Source organism: Sander lucioperca, chromosome 19 (assembly GCF_008315115.2).
Source record: "Sander lucioperca isolate FBNREF2018 chromosome 19, SLUC_FBN_1.2, whole genome shotgun sequence".
In the NCBI taxonomy this organism is placed as follows: domain Eukaryota; kingdom Metazoa; phylum Chordata; class Actinopteri; order Perciformes; family Percidae; genus Sander; species Sander lucioperca.
Genome location: NC_050191.1, coordinates 2707182 through 2725392, shown reverse-complemented (window position 1 = coordinate 2725392; position 18211 = coordinate 2707182). Strand labels below are relative to the sequence as shown.

The 18211-nt window shown below is 37.8% G+C and overlaps 1 protein-coding gene across 1 annotated transcript in view; it reads right to left on the bottom strand.

Moving 5' to 3' along the window:
- LOC116061728 overlaps positions 1–18211 on the bottom strand; it is a 182190-nt gene that overhangs the window by 46076 nt on the left and 117903 nt on the right. Inside the window, exon 15 of the mRNA XM_035995098.1 lies at positions 15918–16018. Coding sequence (XP_035850991.1) covers positions 15918–16018 — 101 coding nt within the window. The remainder of the gene's footprint in view (positions 1–15917; positions 16019–18211) is intronic.

The window sequence follows — 18211 nt, the reverse complement described above, 5'->3', positions numbered from 1 at the left end:
AGCCCTATGTTCACACATTTCTAAGATTGTTGTCCAAAATTAGGCCCTATGTTCCCACATTTCCTTTTTCATAAATTTGTATCAGATTTTATCCCCCTAACCCTAACAAATGTTGTGGGAGGATAGGGCTTAAATTGAAGGGAAATGTAGGAACACAAGACCTAATGTCCTAGAACTGGGACCATAGGGCTGTGGGAACATAGGACTGTGGGAACATAGGACTGTGGGAACATGGGGCTGTGGGAATATAGGACTGTGGGAACATAGGGCTGTGGGAACATAGGGCTGTGGGAACATAGGACTGTGGGAATATAGAGCTGTGGGAACATAGGGCTGTGGGAACATAGGACTGTGGGAACATGGGGCTGTGGGAATATAGGACTGTGGGAACATAGGGCTGTGGGAACATAGGGCTGTGGGAACATAGGGCTGTGGGAACATAGGGCTGTGGGAACATAGGACTGTGGGAACATAGGGCTGTGGGAACATAGGGCTGTGGGAACATAGGGCTGACCCCAAACAAGCATGACGCATGAGGGGTGTGTGTCAAAATAAAACAGGAAACAAAATAAAAAACATGACACATAACACAATACTCTTGCATCTCCAGCTCTATCTCCACAGCGCTGTGGAGTAAGGTCTGGCTATACCACAGATATGAGAAAAAAAAAAAACACTTGTGTTTGCATTTCTTTAAACCAATCACAATCATCTTGGGCGGTGCTAAACTCCAGACGCAACGACGGTGGCTCTGCTAAATAGTCTCAATCCCACCAACCAGTCCCAAACGTCCCAGTTAGAGAGGAAATGCCCTAAATATATTCTTAGTAAATATTTACAATCATTCCCTGAAAGCACCAAGCAGACTTGCCTTGTTGAACCATCCACATTCTAAATTTGGCATTTTCAGCGTGTAGCTCGCTAGCTCGAAGTTTGTTGTTGTTTCCCGAAGAGAACGACACAGAGAATGGCAACACACAAAAAGCAGAAAATCTGGCAATTATCCTGGAAAGGAACTTTCGTGGACCCAGATTAGCCTATTAATAATACTGTTAATAACAATTAGAAGGGTACAAGTGGACAAAAATCAGAAGTGCTGACCCATTTCAGGCACTGCCTCCACTAATCACAAGCAGATATTAGTTTGACATTAGGCCTAGGAAGTGTTGCGTTTACTTGAGTTTTGAGGAAAGAGAGGCTTGGCCCAATGAAGATTAACAAAAAGATTTAATAAGAAAATGACATGACAAAAACAAGTTTTAAGCTGCAGCGGACTGAAAAGATGCTTCTCCCTTGTGGATTCACATTTTACAGTCCCAAACATTTCTCAGTTTCACAAATATATTCTCTTGAAGTTGTGGGCGGATCCTTGGATGAAAACTCTCTCCATTGGTCCGTCATCCCCCAAAAGAAGGTGTTCCAAATCCATGTGTTTTGAGGTTACTTCCGGTCACAAACAACATCCTACCATGTGGGTGTCAATTCTTTTCAAGCTACAGGAATAAACATTCTTTTGTTCTAATCTAGTCTGAACGCCAGCAGGGGTTGGCTCCAAGACGGATATGTGGAGCAGCAAATGAAAAAGTAGTCTTGCCAAGCTCAGTTTGAGTAGCCTACAGTCAAAGATCCTCTATGTGGAAATGAACTGTAATACATTATTCTTCCACAGGGTGGAGCTGCAGCACAATGCAAGACAGAAATATAGATAGATATATCTATATCTATCTATATATGGAAATATACATTTAAATGTGTTAATTTACAGTTATGTGGTCATAGACAGAACAAATCTACAGAATCACTCTGAGTTTAGATTATTTGACTGAATAACAGACAACATAAATCCCAGGTGGAGGCTCAGAGCTGTCCAGTATACCGTATGACTCTTGAAACAAGAATCTTCTTACTCTGCGTATGGGGGTGTAGGTTGATGTCTGGAATCACTATCCTCTGTTAGACCCTGGGGACAGTTTAATGAGAAACAAGTATTTTCAGCCTTCATCTAATAAAGGCAGGAGTCACAGGGGGTTTAAAGTAAAACACATATAAACATGGTGTTATCAGGAATGAATGATGAATTAATGTCACAGATTGTTATTTTGACATAATGCAATATAGCGTTCTTATGCTGTGTTTAAAAATATCTCTCAACATTCAGAGTGACCCATGTTGATGCAGTCGTCTCCAAAGGTGATGATGTGTTTCAGGGCGCTCAGGATTAGAGTGTAAGTCTCACTGTTGAAGTCATTTTCTTCATGGTAGTTCTTCACAGCGAAGATGCAGTCAATGGGAATACCCACCTCTGCACTGAACTCCTCCATCTACGTTTAAAACAATCACATCTCAGAAACAAATTACAGCTCAGAACAAATGAGAGCTTTCTGCTAAAATACTAAAAATGTTTTGACAGTATTAAATTAGATTTCTTCTCTGTGCAAACTCAATGACACATAATATAATACCTTTTCCTTTAGTATCTTGCTCCTGTAGACATTCCTTAAATCCTTTTTAATCTCCGGACAGATCAAGTCAATTTTGGTGAAAATGGCGACTTGAGGAATATCTGCAAGGAGAACAGAAAGCTTTAACATGAACCCATTAGCTTCGCTCTCATGTCTTCCCTGTACCAGAGTGGCCTACATCAATCCCAAAGGGGAAAATAATAATCATGATTTCTGCTCTCACCCAGGTCAGAGGCCTCCTCTCTGATGTCCTGCAGTGTCTCTATAGCTTTAGGACTCATCAGATGTACTCTGCTGGCATCAACGACACAAACCAGAACGTGCACTTTGTCGTTGGCAGTTGGGGCTGCGTTGTAGTAACGATCCTCCTTTAATATCTTAGATTCAGGATTGAACTGGAAATTAAAGTAAAATCAAGGATGACAATTATCAAGACTAATATAATGTTAAACAGATAACAGTAGTTATTTAAAAATGTTTTTAACCTAAATAATGTTTGTTGAAAAAATGCAGTTTTAAAAGTACCGTGTAACCGTCTCTCACACGTCCCTTCATCACCCGTTTGATATCTTTCACAGAGACTTTTCTGCGTCTGTTGCTGTTGCATTCCAGCCCCATGGTGTCATTGAGACCGAAAGAGCAAAAGGTATTCTGTCCATCCTTTCTGATCCTGTAGGTTTTGTACTGTGAACCACATATGGAGAAAAGTGCAGTTATTAAGCATGTCCTGTCTGGTCCAACTTGTGTTGTCTTGTTGTGTTGCTGCAGGTGCTTCTGTTCAGAGCACAGACTGTAAAAATAATGGACAAAGAAAACCCGATTATATTCGGGATAAGGCAATACCCCGGTTTCTCAACACCATGTGTAGCTACACCTTACCCCGGAAATCTCATGACCCGGTTAAAAGACCTAGGTAACTCCTTCAGTAACCGGGGGATTCCTGCATGTATACACTTTAACCCAAGTAAGATCGGGGTATGCGTCTACGCATACTAGGTTATAACACCTGTTGGTCAAAGAGAGTAAAACAGGCCGATACTGTATATTACAGATGATCTAGTGATCTGTGATACACTATCAGAGACGTTTCTGAATGTATTTTGCGCCTGTAAAGACTTAAAACGATGAAGAATCAATTTCCACCTAATCTATTTATATCAACATAGTGTGCATTTTCCTTTGGTATAATATAGTCAACTTAACTGTATAAAGGGATTTCCTTGAGGAATCAAACGTGTGTAAATCAATCCTTTATTCATAATATAATAATGGTATGTGGCAATAGTTTAACTGGGCAGAGGGCTGTGAACGTGCTCCTGTAGATCATGGATGTGTAATTAAACAGTGTAGAATCTAACCACTTAATAAACCAGTCACGTGGTACGGACAGACAGCGAGGCTTCAGATGTCATCAATGAGCTCATTTGTCTAAAACAATACAAGCCTCGATATGCACTTCGAGGACAGCTTACGGGATTTCTCGACACGTGCTTCGAAGCTTCGACACAGAACATAACATCACTAGGCGGCAGCCTAATAATGTCTAGCCCATAGATATAGAACACGTTCTATATCTATGGTCTAGCCAACCAAGCTATCTATTTAGCGTTAGCTGGTAACTTTAAGGGAAGGTTTGCAGATTTCTGTTCTACCGTACATGCAGATGAATGGCGGCAGTACCGTCAGGTCCATGTTTACCTGTCGTTAAATCTCCGCTGGATGACTAACTTCAGAAGGGTTGAAAATCAGCAACTTTCCCTCTTTAGCGTTTAGCTTAGCACAGCGCTATGTAACCATAAACAACCCAGGCTTGGCCTCACCATCCTCCCAAGCTCCACCCTCTCATCCAAAAATTGCCAATTTCGATACCACGGTAAAAAAAAGGATTTTCTAAGATTCCATGTACCGTACTTGAACTTGAAACCTTAACTTCTTTATTAAAATATTTGAAAAATATCAAAATGTCATAACAAGACATACACAACATGTGCAATAGAGCATAGAATAACATAATAAAGTGCAATGAATGGTCATAGTGCAACAACTAGTGTCCCCAGACACATTCCAGTGAAGGGGGGAGAGGCAAATTATTTTCTGATCCCGTTTGAATTGAGCCATGGATTACAAATATGATGTTCCTCAATTTAAAAAGTAATTTTTCAACTTAAAGTCTCAGTTAGCCGTAGGTTGGTCATATGACCACTTAGTTTAGCGTGAAACCGCTCAGTGAACTACGTCTCTCGTCTCACACAATTTACGTCACGTAGCTTGATGCTCACTGGCTCGCTAGCTTAGCTCTGTTCCACAACACATGTAACGTTATCTTACCTGATGTGTTTTATCCAGTGAAGTGTTTTCAGCAGATCAAAGAAGCAAAAGAACAAGCAAGATCCACTGCTCATTTGAGTAACCTTACATCCCCGGTACAATACACACAGACATCTCTCCGTTGACTCCCGTTCATATTTTTTCGAAAGATAGGTCCCATGGACCGGAAGTAGAAGGACGTGACTTTGGCTCCCTATGCCATGTGTAGTTCCACTTGTTCGTGACCTCCTACTTCTGAATCTAACACTGGCATCGGCGCTCACAGTGCTTCAAAAAAATGTCGTCGGTGTTTTGTCATTTTAGAATCGAAAGGTATCGCAAGTATCGGTTCTCGTGACATCCCTACTAGAGATACGTTACCTTATACTTTTTTTTTTTACCCTTTTGGTATGAGAGCTGCCAGAGTTAGCCGCCCCAGCGTCTTTGGACACTCTGCCTTTTATGACACCTTGGACAGAGTTGATGAAACTGGACTTTCCAGCTGCAATCTGTCCATGAAGAAGAATCCTGAGCAGCTGGCCGTCAGTCTGAGGTTTATAGTCCTTCACATGCTGCAGATCCCTCTGGTTGTCTCTGCTCAGGAAAGGAAACATACATTACTGTATGTTAGACTTTAACAACAACACAGACAAACAAATGTAAATTACTCAGTAAGTTACTGTAAGGCTGCATTTACATCAAATCAGGCATTGCGGCAATTAGTGCAGCAGTGTGGAAATGTCACTTAAGTGGCCCATATGTAATGGAATTTGGTAACACTTTATAATAACCATCGCTAATAAATGGTAAATTGATTAAACTTAAGTTAATAGTTATTTTACTGTTAACTAACAACTAAATGATAATTAATGTTTACAAAATATTAGTTATGCTATAATTTGTTATTTTAACAGCTTATTTTTGCTCACATAAAATTTTATATATATAAGTAGTATAAGTATTTGTTAATGATTAAGACATTTTTTATAAACCGTCAATAAACATTATTTGGATGTCCAACATAAAGTTGAATCTGATGAATATAATACCTTGTTAATGGTTAATAATTGTTTTGTAAAGCATCTAAAAACATTAGGATAGTTATTAACAGTGTACGAATAATAAAATATATAAATATTTTTATATATAAAATGCAATGATATTTATGTGTAGCAAGCCTTAACATTAATTCCTGACATGTTTATATCTGTCAGCAGCTCGGACACACTGCTGTCCGCGCTGACGTACCGTCACCTGTTGGGACACAGATGTTGTCCGTACCGTCTCTGGTTCTGGCTCTGACCACGGGAACAGTGAAAGGACAGCTCACTTCAACGCCGCGTAATAACTCCTGAAAATAATGTCCATCTCGCAAATGTATCTGTCTCTGCAGTCATCTCAACCCAGACTGATCTCAATAAGTGGCGTATGTATGACACGCCAATTCGTATGCTATTTTGGCGTGTTATCAAAACGCAAAGCGCTTTTTAGCGTGTTTTATCAACGCCGTTTAGCCTCCATTGACTTATATTACCTTGCGATTGCTTGTCAATTTACGCCGTAGCGAGTAGTATGAAAGGCCGGAATTCCGCATAGGGAGGTTGGTCGGGGTGGAGGACGGGTCAAACACAGGACTTTTACCCAGAAGACGTGACACATGGGATCGTGTCCCATGTGTCACGTTTCCTAAACCCAACCGTGCCGTTGTTGTCCCGTGTCCCTTTATTGTTTTCCTAAACCCAACCCATCCGCTGTAGACGACGTAGACATACACGCGGATAGCTCAAAATGCGTACAGATAATACGCCACTTGGCGTGTATGTTTACGCAAAGTCATGATGTCACGTTGCTCAACCATTGAATACAGCAACAGGAAATAATACAGCCTTTTTTTTCTGTGAAGAAATGTTTCGCGGTGTTGGTGAATTCTTAAAACAACAAAACACCACTAAATGTTGCGTTAAAATGCGTCGTAACTCATGTTACTGAGATTACCGAAATTTAATTAGTAATGCGTTATATTACTGCGTTATACATATTTTATTATTATTTATTTTATTAATACATTACTGTAGTTAATTACTTTTGTAACGCATTACTCACAACACTGGTAGCAACCACAAATAAGTAATTCAATCCCTCTGATATTTTTTGTGCTATTGGCTCCTGTCTCACAGTAGACCATGCTTTGCCTTTTTTATGGAGCAGTTTACACTCTGGCAGAGCAGGGTTATATAAGACTGGATACAACTGTCAGTAGGTTTGCTAGTGGTCAACAGGGCAATGGAAATTATTTAATTCAGGAGCATGAATTGCTTAATTAAGAGGACAAATAAGTAATTGCATAAAAATTTGAAATTCTAGAGCATTAATAAGTATTAAGCAAGCATGCATTAGTAATTTGAAAGAACAAATCAGTAACAAAGTTCACTTTTAGGTGCATACTTACGTCCAGTTTATTGTCCTCCAAGGTTTACTGATAACTTAAAAAAGTACAATACATGTTAATACAAAACAAAATCCTCCAACCGTTTAACTTTGTATGAATGAGAACAAATTTTCAAAAATGATCTTACGAGGAGAGGGTGGAGGGGGTGGAGGGGGTGGAGGGGCAGAAGAGCTGAAGTATCCTCCCATGGCTGTGGAGTAAAATAAAGAAATGAGCTAAAAGTTGAACAAATTGTTAAGGTGACTAAACATCTTGGTGGAAAAGTCATAAAGTATATGAATATGTCAATAGTAAATTACAATACAGCGTCACATTCATTATTTAACTTTCACACTTCTTAATATTGAATCAACTAAGTAAAAAGAGTTTTTGGGAAAAAAAATATTCAAAAAAGAATTCATTGAAAATGTGTTGAAGTTTATTGGATGTAGCAGATTTAAAGATAACCCAAATAATTAACACAGTCGACAATTTTTTTTAAAACTATTAGCACAAATTAAAACATTTTCCACATTTTTGTTTTGTCATGCCATTTTGTTATTAAATCTTTTTATTAAATCTTCATTGGACCAAGCCTCTGCTTCCTCAAAATCCTTCAAACGCAACAATACCAAGAGTGAACATAGCCAAGAGGGTTTTATCAACTGTAAAGTATTTCATGAATGAAACACAATATAAACACACACAATATAATGAACTATGAAATATAAAACTATAATAACTATAGAACCTATAGAGTTCATCAAAAAAACAGGGTTTACCTAAAATTAAACCAAACATAAGTAGAAATTTAACTTATAACAGGCAACATTATATTTCCTAATACTATTCTGTAAACAACGTTAAAATCATCAATACAGAAAACACAGTTTACCATTTAAACATAAGAGAGCAAACTTTAGGGAAAGAAAATCATACCTACTGTTGTACTGGAAGTAAGACGGAGGCAGAATGTGAGTTGAGGGATTATTAAGAGCAGTTTATACACAACTGCCACTTTCACTTTCACTTTGACTTGCAAGTAAACAGGCTCTGTCTCGGGGCGTTTCCCAATACCAAGAATGCAAAGAACAGACTTGTGTTCTTGGGGAGAACGTTCTTGCTAGTTGTACCTGGAAGAATGAACTTGCAAGTTCACAAGCACAGAAAACACTGTTAAGAGTTTGAGACGATGCGTACTTCCTGTTATTGCTCAACCCCCCCAGCACAGAGGCTACCAGCAGGGCTCCAAAATAACAGCTAGAAATAAAAACCACAACAATATAACCACTTTATATTAAAACAATCTCCGGACAAGAAAACCTCACAATGTTACAACTATTGCAATAATATTGAAAAATAAATCTTATTGAGCTTTAATTTTATTGTTTATGGTTTAGCTCAAACACTCCTTACTTATTCAAAAGAGTGGAACGTGATCCCTACTATTATTAGTGTATAAGTTTAAGTCAGTTTAAATTAAAAAATAAGTAGGCATGCACTGGTGTGTCCTATGTGTTCATGATCGTGATCATTTCTATATTATTGTAGTGCACTGTATATGCCCAGGGAGATGGACATTAGCAATTCAAATTATAAAGGTTGGTGTCTCCCCTTTAGTCTACATAACATGTCATAGCATGTTACCACTTTATGTACAACTGTTAATTTATTATACAGACTGAAACTCAACTTCTAATAAATCAGAAAACAAATACACCAAAAAAATACTAAATCTATATATACGTAAATGTATAGCCTATGGCATAATTTAAACAAGTCTCCCGAAAAGAAACGCGTATATCTCTCTCCCCCCCTGTGTGTGTGTGTGTGTGTGTGTGTGTGTGTGTGTGCTTGTGGAGTTTAACTCTGAAAAGACAGTTAACCACAGGTTCCCATTAATCTTATGATGGACATGTGTTGTGATATTTAAACAAACGATCCGTCAACGGCGAAATAAAAGCCTCTTATTTACGGGACCGGTCTAAAAGACCTCCGGCTTCCAGCGGGGTCTCTGAGCGTGACTATCCGAGCGACGAGCTAGCGGCCGGGGCAGGCGCAAGCTGGCGGCCGCCTCACTTCACGGAGCTCCGAAAACTCCGAAAACCTTGGAGCAAATTGTCAATTCGGCAAAGATTTTCGCAAGACTGCCTATATTCGAAATCTAAACCGTTCATTTCTCGCCTAAAATGTGGTCAGAAGTTAATTTGGTGATGAATAAGATGGCAAAAATTGTTAAAATTGTCCCGTTTTTGGGCTGTCTATGTACCGGAAACCCGACCATCATTGAATGCCGAAATGAATGTTGGGATACGGTTGCAGTGAAGTTCATACAAGTTACCAACCAATGCATCCTCGGTAAAATGGGCGTGTCAAGAACATTTCCGGGAATCTTAACTGTTCTTGGTGAAATGCGAACTTGTGTATTGGGACAGTACTTGGGCAACACAAGATGACGTTTCACAGGGACACAAGAACACAAGTCAATAAAAGAACACAGATTGAGAAACGGCCAAAGACTAAATACACAGGGTAACGAGGAAACACAAGACAGGTGACACAAGGCTGGGAAACAGGTGAAACACATTAGGGCAATCACAAGGGCGGGAAAACACAGAGTAAAACTAGACAAGACAAGACAGAGAACAGCCTATCAACATAAAAAAGGAAACAGAAAATAAAACAAGACAAGACCGAAAATCACATAAACAGAAGGAAACAAGACATGACAGAAAACCAGGCTACAAAAATGACAGGAAAACAGACTATAATAAGACAAGACACAACACCAAAACCATAACAACTAGAATAACAACTGACAGCGCAACTTTAATTGATAACATCTTTACCAATGAAATTGGAAATAGAGTACTAAGTGGATTGCTTATCAATGATATAAGTGATCATCTTCCCGTGTTTTCCACTCTGCAAAATTTCTCAAAAGGAAAATATACAGAGAAACTCCAAAATAATTGCTAAGTTGATTCGGAAAAAAACACCTGACACCATAGAGGCCCTTAACGAGGGGTTAAGGCAGCAAAGCTGGACAGAGGTCTATTTAAATCATGACCCAAATAAAGCCTATGATGAATTCATGTCTATATTTTCCACTCTGTATGACAAAAATTGCCCATTACAACCGCTAAAGATAATAAATATGAAGACAAACCCTGGATTACTAGGGGGCTAGAAAATGCTTGTAAAAAGAAAAATGTATTTTACAGACAGTTTCTACAATGTCGAACAAAAGGAAGTAGAAAATAAATATAAAAAATACAAAAATAAATTGACTAGTATATTGAGAATAAATAAAGGATTATTATATAATATAATAATATTTTAATAAAAACAACCAATGACTAATAACAGACACAAAGGAAACTGCTAATGAATTCAATGACTATTTTGTGAATGTTGGTAATAAATTAGCAAAATAAATTGTTGATCCAGTAATAACAGAGGATATAAATGAAAATATTATTAAAATAAATGCAAACACCATTTTCTTGAGGAGAATTGAGGAAATAGAGTTAATTGACGTGGTAAATACATTCAAGAATAAGAAATCCACTGATAGTTTTTTTTGTATTGACATGGCTTTAGTTAAAAACATTGTACATAGCATAGTGAAACCCCTGACTTATATCTTTAATCAATCATTACAAACAGGCATATTTCCAAATCAAATGAAAAATGCAAAGGTCATTCCTATCTACAAAAATGGAGATAAGCACTTCTCAAACTACAGACCGATCTCTCTTATTCCTCAATTCTCAAAAATATTAGAAAAGCTATTTCTCCATAGGTTTGATCATTTCATAGAAAAACATAATTTACTGAGTGAACATCAATATGGCTTAAGCTCAAACAGGTCAACTACGATGGCAGGGATAGAGCTAATAGAACAACTATCTACAGCTACGGATAATAAGGAATTCACTGTAGGCGTTTCCAAAGATCTAAAAAAAGCCTTTGATACAATTAACCATGTAAGGGATAATCACCTCAAGGCAGGGCAATAAACAGTTTGATATGCCCGGCTTGTGGACGGCTTACCGCCCAATATCAAAATGTTTATTGCCCTGCCTTGAGGTGATTATCCCGTTTATTCTACTTCTTGCTTGTCAACATCATAAAACAATTCAAATACTTTAATAATTATGCTTTTTCTTATTTGTATTGCATGCTTATTAAATGTATACTCTCTTTGAGTTCATCTCCCTCAAAAAGTAGTCCCCTTTAGAACTACGGTGAATAACGTTAGCTCAGCTGTAGCTAATTAGTTTCTATAGCAACCACACAACTGACAATAACAAACACACTGTCAGTCTGTCCTTCTGGTGGCTCTTCCACTCGGTGAAAACCTTGATAGCAAAGGCAGTTGCCTTTTTCATGTTTGATTCAAGGGCCCCGTCTTCAATTGTACGCAGCTCCTCATCTGTCAGATCTCGTTAACGGGACCCTGGGCCTTGTCTTTTTCTGTTGTCATTCCGTCGTCCTCGTCGCTCTTTAACCAGTCCTCAAATGTCTTCCCTACTCCAAATATATTAAAATTGACAATAAATTCGTCCATTTTTAAAACACTGTAATGTTTAGAACTACGGCGAATAACGTTAGCTCAGCTGTAGCTAACATTAATTAGTTTCTATAGCAACCACACAAGGCTGCATCTGATCACTAACGTTAGTTTAATAACGTAGTTGCTACATTGTATCTCGCTTGCGAAACTATGTATCGACTGACCCTCTGATAGATTTCCGACACATTTTAGGAACTTTTTTTACACAAGGTTTATTTTTACAATGGACCTCATGTTTGAAATTTCTGTGATAGAAAAAAAATACAAGCGGCGTATTGATCTACTATTTGATGACGCTGTGCTCAGTCAGCGGGCAACCTGCCGGGTTAATGCCCTCCTCCCAGCCAATCAGAATCAAGCATTCTTAAACGAAGTAGAATAAAAACTATTATTGACCAAACTGGAAAAATGTGGGATTAGGGGAGTAGCACACCGATGGCTCAGTAGTTACCTGGAAAATAGATATCAATATGTCCAATTAACCAACTGCAAGTCAGATTTACTGAGGGTTACATGTGGGGTCCCACAAGGATCAGTGCTGGGTCCAAAAATTTTTGTATTGTACATAAATGACATTTGTAATGTGTCTAAAATATTAAATTTGGTTTTGTTTGCTGATGACATCAATTTGTTTTTGTTCTGGCAAAAAACCTTGAGCAGCTTTTGGATACAGTGGAAACCGAACTTGATTCTTTAAAACGATGGTTTAATCTGAACAAGCTGTCACTGAATGTAAATAAAACTAAATATATAATATTTGGACATCGGAATTCTAAGAATCTTAGACATATTACTTTAGACAATATTGAAATAGAAAGAGTAAATGATAACACATTTCTGGGAGTTGTCATAGATCACAAATTATGCTGGAAACCACGTCATGGTCATAATGACATGATAATAATAATAATAATAATAATCATATTAAAACTAAAATATCAAAGTCCATAGCAATTCTGAACAAAACCAAATATATTCTTAATACAAATTCTTTACATTTATTATATCAAGCTCTCATACTTCCATATCTAACTTATGGAGTGGAAGTTTGGGGGAAAACATAAAAAATTACAAATCCAATTTTCTTACTTCAAAAGAGAGCAATCAGAATTATAAATAGGGCAAGTTATCGTGAATCGACAAATCAGTTATTCATGAACTTACAGGTATTTAAATTTAGTGAACTTGTAGACCTTAAAATAGCATCTCTAATGTACAAAGTATTTAATAGCATGTTGCCAGACTGTATCCAGAGGCTGTTTCAAAATAGGGAATCCCATTATGAACTGAGGGGATGCTGTATTTTTACTAGACCAAATAGCAGAACAAATGTAAAACAAAGAAGTGTCTCGGTGTATGGAGTTAAACTGTGGAACGAATTAGAAATTGACTTGAAAAAAGTGTAAAACAATTAACCGTTTAAAAAAATAATTAATTAATTAAAATTATTAATAAAATGATTTAAACATAAGGTGATTAACAAATATAAAACAGAAGTGTGAATACCAGAAGGTACACAAAATGTATTGGACTTCTTGTGTGGTACTGGGGTATATAGTGTATACTTAGTTTCTGTAACTTTCATTTTTGTATGAAAGAATATAATTTTATGTAAAACGGTTAGGTGTAATAAGCCTAGGCTTCAACCTACACCTTTTCGGTCTTGTTTGTTTCTTGTATCTATGTATTTTCATATATATATATATATATATATATATATATATATATATATATATATATATAGAGGAGGAAGCATAATGACTGATAGTGTCATGGAAACACCTGGTGCAGGCTCTGCCGCCATGGTAACAGACGATGACCACCCCTACGACAGTATTGAAGATAATTAGAGATGCACCGATAGACCGGCCGGTGAACGGAATTGGACGGTTTTCACGTGCTCAGCCATGACCGGCGATCGGCAGGTCAGTCTGACATAGCTATGCCGATTTTATGCCGGTCAATGCTACAATTAACTGACAACATAAGTCTTTTTCCTTTCTCTCAACTTTTCCGCTGTGTGTCACGCTATTCTCTCACATGTAGGAACCTGGTGAATTAACCTGCAACATGTCAGCTGTTTGGGAATTCTTCAGCGTGTGTGCAGAAGATAACAAGTTTACAATATGCAACACCTGCAAGGAGAAAGTAGGGCGTGGAGGGACGACACCAAAAACCTAAATCACATTTCTTTAGTTGATATTGGATGTGAAAAGAAGGAAATGGTTCTAACATTGCTCTTTAGATGTGTGTGAATGTCCCACACCAGGAGTAATTTATATAGTTCTATTTTATAGTGATCCATTATCTGTTCAACACATGTTCTATTAAAGAAAAGATAGAAAATAAATGTGTGTGTGCTGTAAAGTGGTTAGAAAAAATGAAATCGGAATTGGCTAAAATCGGTATCAGCTGGTCTAACTCAAAGAAAATCGGAATCGGCCTAGAAAGTTGTAATCGGTGCATCTCTAAAGATAATGTTACACACCTTTGGCCATGAAGTTCGCTCAGTGGTGTTTTAAGCCCCCAATGTCTCCCTCCAGGCAGCGCTGTCTGGAAGGAGACGTTGGGGGCTTAAAACACCATTAAGTAATCTATCTATCTATCTATCTATCTATCTATCTAAACCTTACCCACATTGTGTTAACATAGGTTAAGACTATTTTCTGACGTATATCTCTCAAAATTTGGACTCTTGTGGAAATTGATGCAATCATCTCCGAAGTCGATGAGGTGTTTCAGGGCGCTCAGGATCAGTGAGTCAACGTCATTGTTGAGGTTGATTTCTTCATGGTAGTTCTCCACAGGGAAGATGCAGCTCATGGGAATTCCCACATTTACACTGAACTGTTCCATCTACGATTAAAAAACAAACAGCTCAGACCTTTGAACTATAAAGGCTTTTATTTTCACTGTACCGATACGATCAATTGGACGGATAATTACCTTATTAAGCAGATAAGTAGACCAGCAATAATGATGACCATCAACAATAACTTTGTGCAGATATTGAAAACTAGGATTTGAACTTCTCTCTCAAGCTTATTTTCCAAACTACTGTGCTCATATTAAAATTGTTATTACTGTTTATTCTACTTCGTTTACGAATGCTTGATTCTGATTGGCTGGGAGGAGGGCATTAACCCGGCAGGTTGCCCGCTGACTGAGCACAGCGTCATCAAATAGTAGATCAATACGCCGCTTGTATTTTTTTTCTATCACAGAAATTTCAAACATGAGGTCCATTGTAAAAATAACCCTTGTTTAAAAAAGTTCCTAAAATGTGTCGGAAATCTATCAGAAGGTCAGTCGATACATAGTTTCGCAAGCGAGATACAATGTAGCAACTACGTTATTAAACTAACGTTAGTGATCAGATGCAGCCTTGTGTGGTTGCTATAGAAACTAATTAATGTTAGCTACAGCTGAGCTAACGTTATTCGCCGTAGTTCTAAACATTACAGTGTGTTAAAAATGGACAAATTCATTTTTTCATTCAATTTTAATATATTTGGAGTAGGGAAGACATTTGAGGACTGGTTAAAGAGCGACGAGGACGACGGAATGACAACAGAAAAAGACAAGGCCCAGGGTCCCCGTTAACGAGATCTGACAGATGAGGAGCTGCGTACAATTGAAGACGGGGCCCTTGAATCAAACATGAAAAAGGCAACTGCCTTTGCTATCAAGGTTTTCACCGAGTGGAAGAGCCACCAGAAGGACAGACTGACAGTGTGTTTGTTGTTGTCAGTTGTGTGGTTGCTATAGAAACTAATTAGCTACAGCTGAGCTAACGTTATTCACCGTAGTTCTAAAGGGGACTACTTTTTGAGGGAGATGAACTCAAACAGAGTATACATTTAATAAGCATGCAATACGAATAAGAAAAAGCATAATTATTAGAGTATTTGAATTGTTTTATTATGTTGGCAAGCAAGAAGTAGAATAAACGGGATAATCACCTCAAGGCAGGGCAATAAACAGTTTGGTATGAGGCAGGGGGCCGAGGCAGGGCCCGGCTTTCGTCTCGGGCGGTAACCTTCTACAAGCAGGGCCCTGCCTTGAGGTGATTATCCCTTAGATAACTCAATTTTCAACTGTGATTCTATATCAAATTCGTAATACTACTAATGAAACATACCTTCTCCTTTATGGACTTGATCTTGTAGACATTCTTGACATCTTCTTTGATTTCAGGACAAATTGCATCAATCTTGGTGAAAATGGCCACTTGAGGAATACCTGCAAGAAGAACACAAAACTAGTTCTGTAACTGACACAAATACAGACAGACTACAGCTGCTGTTCTGGGATTACAGAAACTACAAACAAAGATACAGGAGGTGGCATTAAGATGTTTTTTTTCAATGAGTGTGATCTATAAAATCTTAAGTAGTGAAGAATAAACATATTTCTGCTCTCACTCAGTTTACTGGCTTCCATCCTGATGTCGCGAATCTTCTTCACAATTTCTTCACTCATGTTAATTACTGTGTTGGCATCAATGACACAAACCAGAACGTGTACTTTGTCGTTGGTAGTCGGATGTTTGTTGTAGAATTGATTATCCTCTGACAATGTTGATTCAGGATTAAACTGCAAAACAAAGTTGAGTCCATGTTAAAGAATGGTTCTAACATGTAGCCTATAAACAAATAATTGAACATAATTTAAAATAATCACATTCACTAAATTTGTGGAAGATATTTCTGGAGCAACTGTACCGCGTAATCTTCCTTCACGCATCCCTTCAAAGCCAGTTTGACGTCATCCACAGAGACACCTTTGACCGGGGCCAGGCCCATGATGTCATTAAAGACAAAAGGGTAAAAGGTCCGTTGGTCTTTTGGGATCTTGTAGGTTGTGTACTATAAAGCAGATATGAAGAGTTAGAGCAATTATTATGATCATTATGACCAAAAATCAACACATCAATACCCAGCTACCATATAGTAAACTGTATTATATAGTTTGCTTTTTTTCACGCAGTTTTGGAATCATTAATTGAGTTTAGTTCCTTTTCATTCTATAGATCAGTTCTGATTAGTTTTTCTTGGTAAAACATGGACCAACAGGTTGCTCAGTCATTGGACAGTTTAATCTTGGTTACATATAGTTAGATATATCACATATAAAGATTGCTTTCTTTGCAGTTTACAAACAGCATTTGGCAGACAGATTTAATAGTGCGTGACATTTATGCAACAATCCCATATTTAAGATCACAAAATGTGGTTAGTCTGCTTTGCATTCACATCAGAAATTTGGAGATTCGGACCATAGGAACTGGAGCTGAAAACTGTTTTAGGAGAAATAGCACTGGTCATTTGTTGTTACATCGTATGCTCAGCTGCAAAGGAGGCCGCGTTGCCTTGCATGTGTGGATCCCAGCCTCCTCAGGCTCGGACCCCTGATAATTATGATTATACATCCTACTATTGCAATGTTTTATATGCCATAATTAATTTGTTTTTGTCTATCAATACAATCAAAAGTTGTTAATACCTTTTTGGTGAAACAGCCACGAGAGATGTTGTTCACCAAAGCCTGGGCGTACATTCTGCCTCTTAAGACACTTTGGACAGAGTTGATGAAACTGGACTTTCCAGCTCCAACTGGTCCATGAAGGAGAATCCTGAGCTGCTGGCCGTCAGTCTGAGGTTTATAGTCCTTCACATACTGCAGATCACTCTGTCTGTCTCTGCTCAGGGAAGGAAACATACATTACTGTACAGTAGACTTTAACAGAAACACAGACAACAAATGTAAATTACTCAGGATGTACCATATATCAACTGATACATTCATTTGCAAACTCATATTAGTATATTGTTCTAATAATAATAAAATTATATATATACTACATATAATACTTTAATAGAACTATTCTACTTAATAGAACTCAATAGATTAAGTTGTCAGTACGCTTTAAGAATGTATTCTGCCAAAGCGATCAAGAATTAATAAATGCAAGAAAGCCCACAGACTTCACAAACAAATATACTAAAGCAATTGGTTACATATTCTAAGCAGTGCAATCACTAAACGCAAAATACTGCAAAATATTATGAAAGAAGAGGTGGTTCTTTGAAGTTCCAGACAATGTAATGTGTGTACCATGACTGTTTAAACTATTGTCAAGATCCCCACACTGCACTGATGGCTCACTTACATTTAATGTTCTTGTTACTGTCATTAATTGGCTTGATCACCGTTATTCATTTTATTTAGAGAGCAATTTAGAGCAAGCAACTCAGACTTTGCACAGTTTTTTCATTTCTCTCATCACAAGTAAACAAAATACTATTTAATTTGAAGTGTTAGAATGGTCAGAGCCGCGGCCATTTTTATGTGTCGGCAGAGAGCCAGCCGTTGTCTGCTGACCTACTGCTGCTGGGTCTAATGTTAGCGGTCACTGACCCACTGCCACTGGGT